This window comes from Nerophis lumbriciformis, linkage group LG01 (genome assembly GCF_033978685.3).
Source record: "Nerophis lumbriciformis linkage group LG01, RoL_Nlum_v2.1, whole genome shotgun sequence".
In the NCBI taxonomy this organism is placed as follows: Eukaryota; Metazoa; Chordata; class Actinopteri; order Syngnathiformes; family Syngnathidae; genus Nerophis; species Nerophis lumbriciformis.
This window is the reverse complement of record NC_084548.2, coordinates 12,589,027-12,606,439: the sequence shown is the minus strand read 5'-3', so window position 1 is coordinate 12,606,439 and position 17,413 is coordinate 12,589,027. Positions and strand designations below refer to the sequence as shown.

General features: G+C 41.3%; 1 protein-coding gene across 1 annotated transcript in view; it reads right to left on the bottom strand.

Annotated features, from left to right (window-relative positions):
- The window catches only part of epha2b (eph receptor A2 b), a 92,887-nt gene extending 75,768 nt beyond the window's left edge, over positions 1–17,119 (bottom strand). The window contains exons 1-3 of the mRNA XM_061975133.1: positions 16,987–17,119; positions 16,001–16,074; positions 10,869–11,517 (exon numbers count right to left, since the gene is read on the bottom strand). Of these exons, the coding sequence (XP_061831117.1) occupies positions 10,869–11,517; positions 16,001–16,074; positions 16,987–17,071 (808 nt within the window). The 5' untranslated portion in view covers positions 17,072–17,119. The remainder of the gene's footprint in view (positions 1–10,868; positions 11,518–16,000; positions 16,075–16,986) is intronic.
- Positions 17,120–17,413: the final 294 nt, after the last annotated feature.

Genomic DNA, 17,413 nt, shown 5'->3' with positions numbered 1-17,413 from the left:
GATTTTTACAGCTAAATGTGTATATTTAATTTATACACACATACACATTGGCCCCCCCAGACACATTTTTTCTCTCAATGTGGCCCCCCAAGTCAAAATATTTGCCCAGCTATTTAGTATGAAAATAATACTTTATTCTACCTGTTTAGTGTTACCGTTTGTTTGTGCGCCTGAAGCAGAGAGGAAGGAGCTCCTGACTGAGAGCTTGATTTAATGTCCAAATAAGTACGTCCACCTCGCTGTGATGTCACAAAGTAGCCAGACTGCAAAAACCCCACGAACAGAAGCATCCAAAACTGCGTGCAAGCTCACGCCAAAATACAGTACAGGCCAAAAGTTTGGACACACCTTCTCATTCAATGCGTTTTCTTTATTTTCATGACTATTTACATTGTAGATTGTCACTGAAGGCATCAAAACTATGAATGAACACATGTGGAGTTATGTACTTAAAGGGGAACATTATCACCAGACCTATGTAAGCGTCAATATATACCTTGATGTTGCAGAAAAAAGACCATATATTTTTTTTAACCAATTTCCGAACTCTAAATGGGTGAATTTTGGCGAATTAAACGCCTTTCTATTATTCGCTCTTGGAGCGATGACGTCACAACGTGACGTCACACCGGGAAGCAATCCGCCATTTTCTCAAACACATTACAAACACAGAGTCAAATCAGCTCTGTTATTTTCCATTTTTTTCGACTGTTTTCCGTACTTTGGTGACATTATGCCTCGTCGGTGTGTTGTCAGAGGGTGTAACAACACGAACAGGGACGGATTCAAGTTGCACCAGTGGCCCAAAGATGCGAAAGTGGCAAGAAATTGGACGTTTGTTCCGCACACTTTACCGACGAAAGCTATGCTACGACAGAGATGGCAAGAATGTGTGGATATCCTGTGACACTCAAGCAGATGCATTTCCAACGATAAAGTCAAAGAAATCTGCCGCCAGACCCCCATTGAATCTGCCGGAGTGTGTGAGCAATTCAGGGACAAAGGACCTCGGTAGCACGGCAAGCAATGGCGGCAGTTTGTTCCCGCAGACGAGCGAGCTAAACCCCCTGGATGTCTCCCTTATGCCACCGAAGATGATCAAGAGAAGAATATCGACCCTAGCTTCCCTGGTCTGCTGACATGAGGGTATGTCTACAGAATATATTAATTGATGAAAATTGGGCTGTCTGCACTCTCAAAGTGCATGTTGTTGCCAAATGTATTTCATATGCTGTAAACCTAGTTCATAGTTGTTAGTTTCCTTTAATGCCAAACAAACACATACCAATCGTTGGTTAGAAGGCGATCGCCGAATTCGTCCTCGCTTTCCCCCGTGTCGCTGGTTGTCGTGTCGTTTTCGTCGGTTTCGCTTGCATACGGTTCAAACCAATATGGCTCAATAGCTTCAGTTTCTTCTTCAATTTCGTTTTCGCTACCTGCCTCCACACTACAACCATCCGTTTCAATACATGCGTAATCTGTTGAATCGCTTAAGCCGCTGAAATCCGAGTCTGAATCCGAGCTAATGTCGCTATAGCTTGCTGTTCTATGCGCCATGTTTGTTTGTGTTGGCATCACTATGTGACGTCACAGGAAAATGGACGGGTGTATATAACGATGGTTAAAATCAGGCACTTTGAAGCTTTTTTTAGGGATATGGCGTGATGGGTAAAATTTTGAAAAAAACTTCGAAAAATTAAATAAGCCACTGGGAACTGATTTTTAATGGTTTTAACCCTTCTGAAATTGTGATAGTGTTCCACTTTTACAAAAAAAGATGAAATAACTGAAGACATGTTTTATATTCTAGTTTCTTCAAAATAGCCACCCTTTGCTCTGATTACTGCTTTGCACACTCCTGGCATTCTCTCGATGAGCTTCAAGAGGTAGGTCACCTGAAATGGTTGTCACTTTACAGGTGTGCCTTATCAGTGTTGATTAGTGGAATTTCTTGCTTTATCAATGGGGTTGGGACCATCAGTTGTGTTGTGAATGAGAAGGTGTGTCCAAACGTTTGGCCTGTACTGTATATGATCAAGTACGCCTCCTAACACGAGAATTCAACATTTTAACAAAATGTATAAGTCACAGAAGACAAAATTCGTCATAGCTCCCCTTTAATAACAAGTTATCACACATTGTTTTTTGGAAGTACCGTATTTTTCGGAGTATAAGTCGCACCGGAGTATAAGTCGCACCTGCCGAAAATGCATAATAAAGAAGGAAAAAAACATATATAAGTCGCACTGGAGCCCGGGCAAACTATGAAAAAAACTGCGACTTATAGTCCGAAAAATACGGTAATAGGGCAATTAAAAAAATAATAAAAGCCAAAGAAAAAGCAAAACATGCAGAGTTAATCCATCGATGCTTGTTGAACTGGAGTCTAATGCATGACAGTGGATCAGACTCCGGAGCTTTGCGCAAGTCATTTTTCAAGATTGCTGACTTTACCTTTTGTTACTGCAGGATTTATTGGTGTTTTTTTAACCATCCAGGAATAAAGGTGGACTACCAAGTGTAAATATGTGTCGAAAGTATTGAGTTAACACCCTCTTCATCAAAGATTCATCAATCTGGAGACGACGGCGCTAATAAGAATAATAAACGCACAAATCCTGGGAGATCCTTCGGTTTACAGAATGTATCATTTATCTTATACTTGACAGTCACGTATTGTAACGGCCAAAATAAACTGCTTTTAAACGTAGTTTGTTTTCAATGAAAACACTTCGGCTGACAGATATGATGTAGGGCCAGTTTATAGAAGCTGGAACATTTTCAATGTTGGGAGGACCACTTTGGGGGTTTGTCACCCGCATAAAAAGATTTAGGTGCCTGGTAATGCAACACACGGGTGCTGCACTGCTGGATCTTGGTTTGAACGGCACTCCAACCGGGAGAAAAATGAGATGATGAACTGCGTGTCCGTAAGGGATTCCACTCAAATCCTTTTCAACTATTCATCTTAGCTCCATTCATGTGTCTCTGACCTTTCATTTGACTTCACCTTGGATTTGTTTTGTTTAGTCATTTTTATGTGAGGCCTTGACCCCCCCTGAGCTGCCGCCCACCAACCACTTCCACCAGCACAACCACTTCTGGGAAGGAGCTCCTCTTCAGCAAACTGATCAGGAATGCACTCAGGGGGTGGGAGTGGAGGTGGGCTCCGCAGACCTTAGCTTGGAAACACAGCGCTTCATTGTTCTCCTACCTTTTACATTCCAGTCTGCACCTTTTTCTAAAATCCCACTGCTTTTCTCCTCTTTTTTTAACTCTCATACCTTCCTATGCCCCCCCTTCCAGCCTCATCATCCCACCTGGCACTGTCCTGCAGCTAAAAATGATGCACTGACAGTAAACTTCAGCACTTTTATCAGGCGCTTGCCGACGGGAGTGCAAATCTATTACAGGCACGCAGGATTTACAAGGCTAATCCTGCGTGCATTGAACTGTGTATGCATACCTGTGTGTGTGCGTGTAATGGGAGTCATAAGGTGTTTTGTCATGATACGCATCTGAACAGGCTTGTCTGTGCATGTAGCTCAGACCTTCTCCTTTAATGAAAGCCAATGCCGCGAGGCAGAAACAGCAAAACCCACGCCACATTGAACAATCGAAACCAGACACACCAGCAAACAACAATGCAGTAGAAACAGGGGTATCATTAATTTACACTTCAGAATGTTGTAGATTGGACGAGGAGATTGAGGGGAGCAAAAACTGGGGCACTGCTGCAAAGGGGACACTATGGAGCATAATACTGCATACTGTTACATTTAGTCATGTATCGGGGGTGTGATCATATGAAAATGTCATATTACGGTTATTGTGACCTAAATCAGTGTTTTTCAGCCGATAATGACAGTAAAAAGTTGTTCTCGCAGTTGTCTCAAAGTAGTCTTGTCTTGCGCTCCTATTTTGGTGTTGATTGTCATGGCATGTACGGATGTACTTTGTGGACGCCGTCTGCTCCACACGCTGTAAGTCTTTGCTGTCGTCCAGCATTCTGTTTTTGTTTACTTTGCAGTCAGTTCAGTTTTAGCTTTGTTTTGCATAGCCATCCCTAAGCTTCAATGCCTTTTCTTAGCGGCACTCGCCTTTTGTTTATTTTTGGTTTAAACTAGGGCTGGGCGATATACGCGATATATCGCGGGTTTGTCTCTGTGCGATATAGAAAATGACTATATCGTGATATCGGAGTATACGTTCTCACGCAGTTGCTTTTAGCTGCTGGCATTACACGACAGGCTCTTCCCACTCTGTCTTGTCTCTCCTTCTGAGACAGCAAGCGCACATTCTTATATACGTCACATACTGTCACGACATAGGTATACGTCCTCGCGGCGCAGAGACGTAGCAGCATGGCTAAAGTTAGCTGTGGTGCGACTGGTAATACGAGAGAAAGAAGGTGCGGATCTGGTAACAAATGAAGGAAGAATTCATTCCCAAGAAAAACAGCAGGTGGTCCATCATCTGGCGGTGGTTTGGCTTCAAGTGGGAATATGTCGAACAGACAACCGTAATTTGTCAAGTGTGGGGCAAAAGCGTTTCTACAAAAAGTAGCATTACTGCTAATACGTAGCATCATTTGAAAAGTCACCCGCAAGAGAATCAAGAGTGCTTACTCCGCATGTCAACATCTTTGTTCGGTGCCACACCATCAAAATGCAGAGGCAAACATTTCCACATCAACACCGTATGAAAAAAAGAGTCCACGACAAAAGGAGATAACGTCCGCAGGAACCTACCACATAGCGAAGGACGAACACTATTTGATTTCCTATTATGCAGCTCATTTTTATTTGACACTTATTGAAATATCTTGTGTGACATCATGTTTTTAAACTATTGTAGTGGCGTTCTGTACAAAAAGTGCACTTTAATTTAGTGTTGTTTTGATAAGTCATCTTAGTGACATCATGCACAAAAAAGTGCACTAATAGCTTGTTTTAAAATGTCTCTTGGACTTTCTGTTTTGGAAATGACAAGAATGTTTGTGCCACTGCTTAATAACAGTTTAATAAATACAGTTTTGGTCAATTGACTTAGTTGTGATTTCCTTCTCTGCCTGACAGTTTCAAAGTAGCATATATTAATGCAGTATGAAGAAGAATGTTTTAATGTAGACACATAGATTCATCATACTGCTGTGATTATATGTATCAAGTGTTCATTCAAGGCTAAGGCAAAATATCGAGATATATATCGTGTATCGCGATATGGCCTAAAAATATCTAGATATTAAAAAAAGGCAATATCGCCCAGCCCTAGTTTAAGCGTTAGATACCTTTTTACCTGCAAACCATGGTCGTCATTCCTGACATCTACAAAGCAATTAGCTACCTGCTGCCACCTACTGATATGGAGGAGTATTACACGGTTACTCTGCCGAGCTCTAGACAGCACCGACACTCAACAACGGCACACTTGCAGATTATAATTACTGGATTGTAATCCGCAAATGTGCCGTTGTTGAGTGTCGCGGATTATAATTACTGGATTGGCAGCACGGTGAAAGAGGGGTTAGTGCATCTGCCTCACAATACGAAGGTCCTGAGTAGTCCTGAGTTCAATCCCGGGCCCGGGATCGTTCTGTGTGGAGTTTGCATGTTCTCCCCGTGACTGCGTGGGTTCCCTCCGCGTACTCCGGCTTCCTCCGGCTTCCTCCCACCTTCAAAAACATGCACCTGGGGATAGGTTGATTGGCAACACTAAATTGGCCCTAGTGTGTGAATGTGAGTGTGAATGTTGTCTGTCTATCTGTGTTGGCCATGCGATGAGGTGGCGACTTGTCCAGGGTGTACCCCGCCTTCCGCCCGAATGCAGCTGAGATAGGCTCCAGCGACCCCCCCGCAACCCCAAAAGGGACAAGCGGTAGAAAATGGATGGATGGATGGAATTACTGGATTGCCAAAAATATTTTTAACCCAATTAGGTGAAATTACATAATCTCCCACGGCACACCAAACAATATCTCACGGTACACTAGTGTGCCGCGGCACAGTGGTTGAAAAACACTGACCTAAACTATCACATGTATCATTATTATAACGGTATTGTTAAATGTGCTCAAAGCATACTTCTACACTAGGGTTGTCCCGATACCAATATTTTGGTACCGGTACCAAAATGTATTTCGATACTTTTCGATATTACTCTAAATAAAGTGGACCACAAAAAAAATTGCATTATTGGATGTATTTGAACTAAAAGTCTTAGGGTACATTAAACATCTGTTTCTTATTGCAATCGAATAATAATTTTGTCCTTAAATAAAATAGTGAACATACTAGACAACTTGTCTTTTAGTAGTAAGTAAGCAAACAAAGGCTCCAAAATTAGTCTGCTGACATATGCAGCAACATATTGTGTCATTTCTCATTCTATTATTTTTGTTAAAATTATGAGGCTGATTTGGTAGATTTAAAGCTTCTTTCTCTGTAAATGTCAACCCGTTGATAGGTTGGTATGAAATTGCAAATGAGTGGGTAGATTTTGAAATGTATTGTATTGTACTGTATTTTGTATATTATATGGTGATGTATATTTTACTGTGGGTCCCTATCCCTAAACTGTACGCTTCTAGGGATTACCTTTTTGCGGAACGGTGTCTGATATTAATAAAAGAAACAGTAATGCAATATAAAATGATGTTTGTATATAAATAAATAAATAATGGGGAAATACATTAATTTATCTTGTAGCTCTTCCAGTTAATGATGGTGACCATGTTGAAGGATCCTTGAGCAGAAGTATCAGTTGCTCTGAGTCCTGGTGCTGTTTCATCAGTATGTAAATGTGGTAATAGTGTCAAAGTTCTACTTTGAGGACCTTGAAGGTACTCAAGTAAAATCTATTTACTATTTTAATGAGCAGTATCCCCGGTCCGTGAGTATATCCGTGAGGTTATCAATCAGGGTTTTTAGGGACCGCAATGTCCCTTTGGGACTGAGGACCCTATTGTAATTGTGACGTTTTATTATTATTATACCGGCCGCCTCTTTGAGCTGTAATTTGACCCCCTTAACATGCTTCAAAACTCACCATATTTGACACACACATCAGGACTGGCGACAATTGCCATCTAATAAAAAACCAAACCCCAAAACTCAAAATTGGGCTCTAGTGCCCCCTAGGAAAAAACACAGAGAAAACTGCTTGTAACTTCCGGTAGGAATGTCGTAGAGACATGAAACAAAAACCTCTATGTAGGTCTCACTTAGAGTTTTCATACACTGACATCGGTCAGCAAAAATCAACAGGAAGTTGGCAATTCCCCCTTCAAAACAAACATTTAGTAAAAACAGTAACTTTAGCCTCTTTGAGCTGTAATTTGACCCCCTTAACATGCTTCAAAACTCACCAAACTGGACACACACATCAGGACTGGCAAAAATTGCGATCTAATAAAAAACCCAACCCCAAAACTCAAAATTGCGCTCTAGCGCCCCCTAGGAAGAAAACACAGACACAACTGCTCCTAGGAAGAAAACTCAGACAAAACTGCCTGTAACTTCAAGTAGGAATGTCGTAGAGACATGAAACCAAAACCTCTATATAGGTCTCACTTAGGCCTACATTTCATGTATTGACAATCTCCAGCAAAAATCAACAGAAAGTTTGCAATTCCCCCTTCAAAACAAAAGTTTTGTAAACCCGGTCACCTTTTTTCAAACATTATCTCCTCTGAGCGCGTTTGTCGTGTCGGCTTCAAACTAGCACAGGAGAGAGATTGAACCCTTCTGATTAAAAGTTGACGAAAGAGTTTTAATTACTGCTCCGGTTTTGATTTTACGAGCCTTCATAGAACCGCTGCGCTGATGCTGCTGCGCTGCTGCCGTCACAAGATGGCCGCTTAAAAGTAGGAAGCACCAGCGTGACCACACAAAGGTAGGTACTGTGCGGGTAAAGATATGTTGACTGGGTGAAAGAAGGAGGCACCAGTTTGACTCCAGGATACAGAGAAGGTAGGTAATGTGCAGGTAAAGATATGTTGACTGAGTGATGGCAAAAAGCACCAGCGTGACCCGAGGATGCAGAGCAAGTAGGTAATGTGCGGGTGAAGATACGTTGAATGGGTGAAGACAGGAAGCACCAGCGTGACCCCACTATGCAGAGAAGGTAGGTAATGTGCTGGTGAAGCTGTGTTGTATGGGTGAAAGAAGGACGCGCAGGTGTGGTCGAGGCAATGCAGACAAGGTAGGTAATGTGCAGGTGAAGATATGTTGTATGGGTGAAAGAAAGAAGCACCAGTGTGAACCCAGGATGCAGGGAAGGTAGGTAATGTGCAGGTAAAGATATGTTGAATGGGAAACACCAGCAAAAGTCGATCCCGTCCATCGCTGCTTGCAGCTTTAATACTATAATTGTAATTTAAAACGGTAATACTAACCATTAGAAGTGTTACTGTGATTTACAATTAAAACCATTTATCGTTAAGGGTATGTCCACAAGAAAACCCCAGCTATCATGCACATTTTGTCCAATCAGAAGCCTGAAAAGCAGACTTGATGGTATTCTAACATCTTTGTGACATATTAAATGTATGATGACGTATAATATCTTTAAAATCAGCTTCAAAGTTTGAAAACACAAAATAATATTAAAACTTTTATTATGACACCAACCAAAAAGCCTCCGTTTTACCCATCCGAGTTTTTGCAGCTCTCCCCTCTGGCCAGGGTTTTGAGAAGGCTCCATTTTAAAGAACTAAAGTATATGTTTGCAAGTAGACAAAAGGCCAAAATGCTCAGAAAAGTATGTGTTTTTAAAGTGTAATGATGCATATGCTCAACCAATGAGCGAGCAGCAGTGGTTTTTGTCATCCATATGGTACATGGCTGACCAGGTAATTAAACTAGTACCTCCTAGTACCCCGTTGTACCTTGTTTTGCCAGTGGAAAGACATCAACAGCGATTAAAGCCAAGTAAATACAGTGTCGGACACAAGATTCACAGGATGTCACTTGAGCTTCTCTCCCCTCTTCTTTCTCACCAGTCTTATATATGCAAATAGACACCACTTCAGTACAGTAGACCCAAGCCATCTTTTGACACTCTTAGTTGGCTGCTTTAAAGAGCCTAATTTTATCCAAGAAGAGACTGAGGGCAGCTAGAAATGGGGCGCTGCAGCAAAGTTCTTGACCAAAACAGGGTACTACCAGGTCCACTAGTACCAGCTGTTTTTCCAGCTGAACACTATCAATGGCATTAAAGATGGAAGCAAGAACAGTGGGAATAAAGTCAGCTGACTTCACACTCCTCCTATATTTCTCGCCAGCCTTAAAGATGCTAATCCAGGCCACTTCAGAACAGCCTTCTTTAGACACTTTCAGTCCCCACTTCTTCACATAACAAAAAAAAGTATCTTCGAGGTCAAAACCATGTCGTGACAGGGACCTCGGTCAAGGCTTTTTAAAGGGGAACATTATCACCAGACCTATGTAAGCGTCAATATATACCTTGATGTTGCAGAAAAAAGACCATATATTTTTTTAACCGATTTCCGAACTCTAAATCGGTGAATTTTGGCGAATTAAACGCCTTTCTATTATTCGCTCTCGGAGCGATGACGTCACAACGTGACGCACACTTTACCGACGAAAGCTATGCTACGACAGAGATGGCAAGAATGTGTGGATATCCTGCGACACTCAAAGCAGATGCATTTCCAACGATAAAGTCAAAGAAATCATTACAACACTTAAAAACAAACACATACCAATCGTTGGTTAGAAGGCGATCGCCGAATTTGTCCTCGCTTTCTCCCGTGTCGCTGGCTGTCGTGTCGTTTTCGTCGGTTTCGCTTGCATACGGTTCAAACCGATATGGCTCAATAGCTTCCGTTTCTTCTTCAATTTCGCTTAAGCCGCTGAAATCCGAGTCTGAATCCGAGCTAATGTCGCTACCTTGCTGTTCTATCCGCCATGTTTGTTTGTATTGGCATCACTATGTGACGTCACAGGAAAATGGACGGGTGTATTTAACGATGGTTAAAATCAGGCACTTTGAAGCTTTTTTTAGGGATATTGCGTGATGGGTAAAATTTTGAAAACAACTTTGAAAAATAAAATAAGCCACTGGAAACTGATTTTTAATGGTTTTAACCCTTCTGAAATTGTGATAATGTTCCCCTTTAACATTGGAATGAGTGATCCACTACAATCCAAAAATGTAATCCTACAAACCTATAAGGATCGTGCAAAAGCGTAACAAAAAACAACCTGAGCAAATGAAAAGGTCTGAATCTGTTCTTCTAAAAATCAGTCTAAGTCAGATCCAAGCAAAACTTTGGTTGAGGGTTAATGACGTCATCAATGTATGGAACTAATTAAATGGGACTACATAACACATAATACATTAGGGAAGAACTGATGCAACAAGCTGTAAATTGCAATTATGCAGGTTCCAATGCAATTAAATGAGCCATGACCAAGACTGTTTGTAGAAATACTACACGAATGCAAGAATGTATTCATGTTAAAACCTGAAGTACAGTTGTAACATTTATATGAGCGCCATTGAGAAAAGTGTATTTCCCTAGAGCTAACATTATAGAGGCGGATGAAAAACAGGTAACCTCGTTTTATAGCATATGCTTCCAGGTCAGGGATGATGCTGAGACATGTCGATCTTCGAGACCTGAGCATTCCTTCCATTGCAGAGGAGACACGTTAGCCAAAGGGGAGAATTCCACTGTGCAATGATAATAACGCCTATGACAAACATTTACAGTATAGCAACCGAAAAACACCACCTAAACGGACACTGCACGGAGACACTTAAACGGAAACTAGGTTGGGTGTGAAAAAGGCAGGAGAGGTGAGAGGCCTCAAGGCAGAAATACCAAAGATGATATCTCTTACCTTGACACATGTCTTTGACTTCTTCATAGCCCTCTTTGCACTGGCACTGTCCAACGGGCACCAACCACTTTCCATCCACGGTGCAGTAAATACGAGGCAGCTCCTCGCTGATGGCGTTATCCACGCATGTCCCGCTCACTTGCCTCAGGGCCTGGTTCTCGCCGCCGGCGACTGTTTCCTTGAAGGACGCGAGGCTCATCACCGTGGCGGGGCAGGTTTTGTAGTAAACCCTCACCGAGAGGAGAGCGACACATGCGCCGATGTCTTGGAAAGCCAAGTAGAAGCCCTTGCGCGAGAGGTTCTCCACCACGCGTGTCTCGGTGTTGATCTGAAGCTCGCCCTTGTTGCTGATCTCATCGGGAGCGATGGTGGCCACTTTCTTGAAAAGACCCCTGCGAAAGGTGGTGCCCACGTCGACATCCGACTCTGAGGTGAAGAGGTTGAAGGTTTCCTTGCAGATCACTGAGGCCCCGTCAAAGGAGTTGCAGTCGCGTACGATGAACTGGAGCTCCACAAAGACTCGCGAGGCTGACGGTCGCCGCTGGATGAAGGTGGTGCGGAGCCAGTTGTCTTGTTCACGTTCGCCAACATTGCAGACGGAATAAGTGTACAACTGAGAACCATTCACGCGCCTTTGGACGATCTCCCACTGAAACACAGCGACACAAGGCAACAAGGTTAGAAGATCTAACGCGGAGCCTTGGGGAACCCCTCGGAAAAAATAAAGTTAAAGTACCAATGATTGTCACACACACACTAGGTGTGGCGAAATTATTCTCTGCATTTGACCATCAATCACCCTTGATCACCCCCTGGGAGGTGAGGGGAGTAGAGGGCAGCAGCGGTGGCCGCGCCCGGGAATCATTTTTGGTGATTTAAACCCCAATTCCAACCCTTGATGCTGAGTGCCAAGCAGGGAGGTAATGGGTCCCATTTTTATAGTCTTTGGTATGACTCGGCCGGGGTTTGAACTCACAACCTACCGATCTCAGGGCGGACACTCTAACCACTATGCCACTGAGTAGGTGAAAAATGAAATGGACATCATGGTACAACAATGTGGGTGCATAATAGCTGGTTACCGAGGTGAGTACCGTATTTTTCGGAGTATAAGTCGCACTGGAGTATAAGTCGCACCTTCCGAAAATGCATAATAAAGAAGGAAAAAAACATTATGCAACTTTCATAAACTATGAAAAAAACTGCGACTTATAGTCCGAAAAATACGGTATTTACCATATTTTCATACATTTGCAACAATTAACACAGAAACTGAAACATTTACTAAAGTCATTTTTTCACCTTGAAAATCATTTTTTACCTTGAAGAATTTTTTTTTTACCCTGAAAATCATTATTTACCTTGAAAATTATTCTTTACCTTGAAAAAAATTTTTACCTTGAAAACATTTTTTTACCCTGAAAATAATTTTTTACCTTGAAAATAATTTTTTACCTTGAAAATAATTTTTTACCTTGAAAATTTTTTTTACCTTAAAAATATTTTTGTAACCCTGAAAATCCTTTTTTACCTTGAAAATCATTTTTTACCTTGAAATTTTTTTTTTTACCTTGAAAGTCATTTTTTACCTAAACATCTTTTAAGCTTGTACTTTTAATAAACTAGCGTGTGGTTTTAGCAGCCAGTGCGAGTGTCTACCTCTGCACGAAATGACACCAACACGTGAAACTTAATATTTTGTTGTTAAAAAAAGGTTTGAAAACACAAGAAAATGTTGCACGTTCACCCATCCGCGCACAAAAACTGTTCTTGTACCTTTGATGCTGGACATTTACTAATGTTATGTTGTTTTTTTTAGACACTGAACTAGTTGGTAAAAAAGTGTCTGGGGGGTCCAATGTGTATGTGTGTATAAATTATATGTACCGGTACACATTTAGCTGTAAAAATTTACTGTACAGAATGTTGTGTTTGGGTCCCTTTTTTTCAGGAACACTAATACCAAAAGTCACAATGTCCGATAGAATTCTAAAAAAGTTATAACAGACCACGTCAAAAAACCTGAATGTAATTTTACACTTTTTACTGAATGGGACACCCAAAAAGTACATTAAAATAAAGAAAGTGGGATTAACAATATTAACTATGAACAATAAAACACTGAATATTAACATATGAACATCGCTCCTCTTTTACTTCACAGACCAGCTCCTCGAGAATAGATCTTTTACAATAAAGCAAAACACAACAAAAATGTAACAAACAGCAAAATATGAATGCAAAGGGTAATAAACACCTACAATATGATATATTATCACTTTTATGCAGACATTTGTTGTAAAAATTTGCTTCCGCATCTGTTCCTGACACATGCGTTTGGGGCTGGCTGCTCTGAAACAAACCCCGCCCACTCTGCTTTGTTCTTCGTCTGAGCTGCTGTGACATCGATTACCGTAATAACTCCTATAACACTCAAAAGCGCAGATTTCAACCATTGAAATACTTTCTATAGTTCAAGACTTACGGTCATTTAAAAACAGCACTGCACATCATAATGGCGGCTACAGTTTTGATGTTAATGGACTAAAACAAATTATGTAGAACTTGAAATTGAAAATCTTAATGGGCCGCATGAGGCCCGCGGGCCGTATTTTGCCCAGGTCTGACTCACCGGCTCCCAGGTTTAGTTCAAAACTTGGGAAACAAACTCTTTTGCAGCAAATTCACAAAAATACGTCAGTGCTCCTGTTTTATACAGAAAATTGGAATGTGGCCCCAAAAACTAATTAGTTTAAAGGGGGACATTATCACAATTTCAGAAGGGTTAAAACCATTAAAAATCAGTTCGCAGTGGCTTATTTTATTTTTCGAAGTTTTTTTCAAAATTTTACCCATCACGCAATATCCCTAAAAAAAGCTTCAAAGTGCCTGATTTTAACCATCGTTATATACACCCGTCCATTTTCCTGTGACGTCACATAGTGATGCCAACACAAACAAACATGGCGGATAGAACAGCAAGTTTATAGCGACATTAGCTCGGATTCAGACTCGGATTTCAGCGGTTTAAGCGATTCAACAGATTACGCATGTATTGAAACGGATGGTTGTAGTGTGGAGGCAGGTAGCGAAAACGAAATTGAAGAAGAAACTGAAGCTATTGAGCCATATCGGTTTGAACCGTATGCAAGCGAAACCGACGAAAACGACACGACAGCCAGCGACACGGGAGAAAGCGAGGACGAATTCGGCGATCGCCTTCTAACCAACAATTGGCATGTGTTTGTTTGGCATTAAAGGAAACTAACAACTATGAACTAGGTTTACAGCATATGAAATACATTTGGCAACAACATGCACTTTGAGAGTGCAGACAGCCCAGTTTTCATCAATTAATATATTCTGTAGACATACCCTCATCCGCTCTCTTTTCCTGGGGGTCTGGCGGCAGATTTCTTTGACTTTATCGTTGGAAATGCATCTGCTTTGAGTGTCGCAGGATATCCACACATTCTTGCCATCTCTGTCGTAGCATAGCTTTCGTCGGTAAAGTGTGCGGAACAAACGTCCAATTTCTTGCCACTTTTGCATCTTTGGGCCACTGGTGCAACTTGAATCCGTCCCTGTTCGTGTTGTTACACCCTCCGACAACACACCGACGAGGCATGATGTCTCCAAGGTACGGAAAACAGTCAAAAAACGGAAAATAACAGAGCTGATTTGACTCGGTGTTTGTAATGTGTTTGAGAACATGGCGGATTGCTTCCCGATGTGACGTCACAACGCTCCAAGAGCAAATAATAGAAAGGCGTTTAATTCGCCAAAATTCACCCATTTAGAGTTCGGAAATCGGTTAAAAAAATATATGGTCTTTTTTCTGCAACATCAAGGTATATATTGACGCTTACATAGGTCTGGTGATAATGTTCCCCTTTAAGAACCCTGCTTTACATTTAGCCTCACACGCTTTCAGATGATTAATAAGGAATATTGTGACATAATTCCTAACAACAAATCGTTACATTATGTCTTTTCATAGTAAGACAACTTAAGTTAAAGAATAATTTGTACTATATTAGTGTATTTCTGACAACACATACAATCAGAACCTGCATTTAGTTTTCAACATGGAAAACTAGAGATCTTATACATTTATTCATCAATTTCCTTCAACACAAACCCAATATAGGTTTGTGGGGTTAACCAATTCACATGAAGCGTGGGGACGCATTTGAAGGTCCAACATTTTTTTCCAGGTATTTTCCGTGCTTAAACTGCATGCTAAAAGTTGCCACAAATATTTCAGGAAAAAAAAAAAGCCGCAACATGTCTGAACATAGCTCTCCAGGAACAACTGCCCCCCACGGGGCCTTTTTTAAAAGGCTGGCTTGGTAACTTTTGTACACATTTGCTGCCTCCATTAAAACAGCTGGGGAACATTTTAAATGGGTGTATAAACTGTAAAATAATAATCATCGCAAGTGACGTGAGAAAATAGGTGTGCTGTGACCACCCCGGGTGGAGGAAATTGAAACAAAAATGGCATTTGAAGTAATGAAACCTCCCTTTGAGAAGAAGGCGGGCGACCGCACGTTTGAGTCATCAGCACAAGAAACCAGTTTATTTACACTCAATTTGACTGGTCAATTACTTTGAAACCACATTATGGAAATTGACATCATTTTGATCCGTCGTTAAGAATAGACACCTTTGAAAAGATTTTTCTGACCATTAAAAACGCCAACGCCGCCGCTCCCCACCCCAAGCACCACGTGCTGCAGGCCTTTAAAAAGTTAATTGCTTGCTAACGTACAATTCTGGAGCCGGAGCCTTGAAACCACAAGAAGCCACAAGTATTCCCAGTTCATGGCAGCTATTCTGTCTGCCTCCGCTTTGGTGCAGCCCAGACATGCTCCTACTGGGAACTTTCAAGTCCTCATATCCATACACGGGCGAGCATCAGGCTGACCCCCAAGTGCAACATTTGACAGAAAGCTGACATCTCTGCACTGCAGCCAAGGCCTTTAACAAGCTCACCACACAAGTCAAATGGTCAAATATTTCACTGTGTAAAAAAAAAAAAAAAATCCCCTTGTGCAATTTTCTTTCCCCCCTCAAGGCTAATTCCAAGTGTAAACGTGCTGGTGTGGAGTCCACAGCGAGATACTCACCCCGGGCTTGTCACCCTGGTCTAATGTCAGCCAGCCCAGCTCGCCTCCTGAGGATTGCATGTCCAGAAGCACCTCTGTGTGGAGACACAAGAACATTTGTTGGTACAAGTTGGGGTCAACAAGGAACACCATCTCCTCTAATAAATAATTATGCTTTTTGTTTATTATTAGTCAGTTTAAGGTGCCTGTGCACAAATTTGGCCCCAGGCAACTTCTAATATCCTCCTGAGAACCAAAGTCCTCTGCAGTCAACATTTATGTTTTTACAACAGAACTTTTTTTTTGTGTAACTTCGACTAATAAAATACACGAAATGTCCACTGTTTTTTCGGAGGCTATTACCATCGAAGCCTAGCTAATCTAAGCGTGTACCTTCAAAATAAAAGGGAAAACAGGTTAGTACATGCTCTCAAACCACCCACGCAAATAGTCCACTTGTTAAACAATATTGCATATTTGTGCTTTTCCCCCATTACAAAAACAACCAAATTAAAACTTCATATACAAGTTGTAGAAAATATTTAATGCGATAAGAGAGAAAGAAAAAAAAAACGCATGCGTTAAATTTTTATTACACCTTTATGAGAGGGGCCGGTTCGGGACCCAAGGGTAAAACATGTGACCTCATTTTAAAGAAAGATTTCCCTATGAATAACATCTATCATTTGTCTTTATTTTGCTTTTTCATGTTATTTAATTATACAATTAAGCAATTGAAAAACTTCCAAAGGTTTCACCTGTCTGCTGAGTGTCGCAACTGCTTGTGTAAAGTTTGCGTCCAACAATAAAATCAAACACCGTTATGAACAGTTGGTGTGGTTTTTAAGTAAGAAATGACAAAAATAGTGAATAAACATAGTTTAGGGTAGTCATTACACACTTCCTGCTTTTAATGTCTTAAGGAGAGAAGTTTCTCCGCATGGCGTGGGTGTTCCAACACTACAGTAAAAAGTTGGCAAAGTTTTTTTTAAAAGTCAGACACTCACCTTCTTTGGTCTGCAGGGTAATAAGGATACCGTTAATCAGAACATATGAAAATAATAAAGGCCGGACTCCTGTGAAAAAATCCATTTGGTCAACTTTGTGGGCTTTTTCTCCTGTGCTTCCTTCCTCTCTCTGTGCTCCTGACTGACTGACTGACTGACTGGAGGAATACTCTTTCTTTGCTGCTCATTCACAAAGCACCACCCGCCTGCATGCTGGAATGTGTGTGAGTGTGTGTGTGTGTGTATGTGTGTGTGTGTGTGTGTGTGGGTGTGGGTGTGTGTGTGTAGGAAGACTACTCCTGAGAAAGAAATATTTGCTGTTGCATTCAGGAACATTAGGAATTGTCAACCTGAACACCATGAAGTTGCTATTATGTGCTATGTCTTTTACAGTCATGGTCAAAAGTTTACATACACTTGTAAAGAA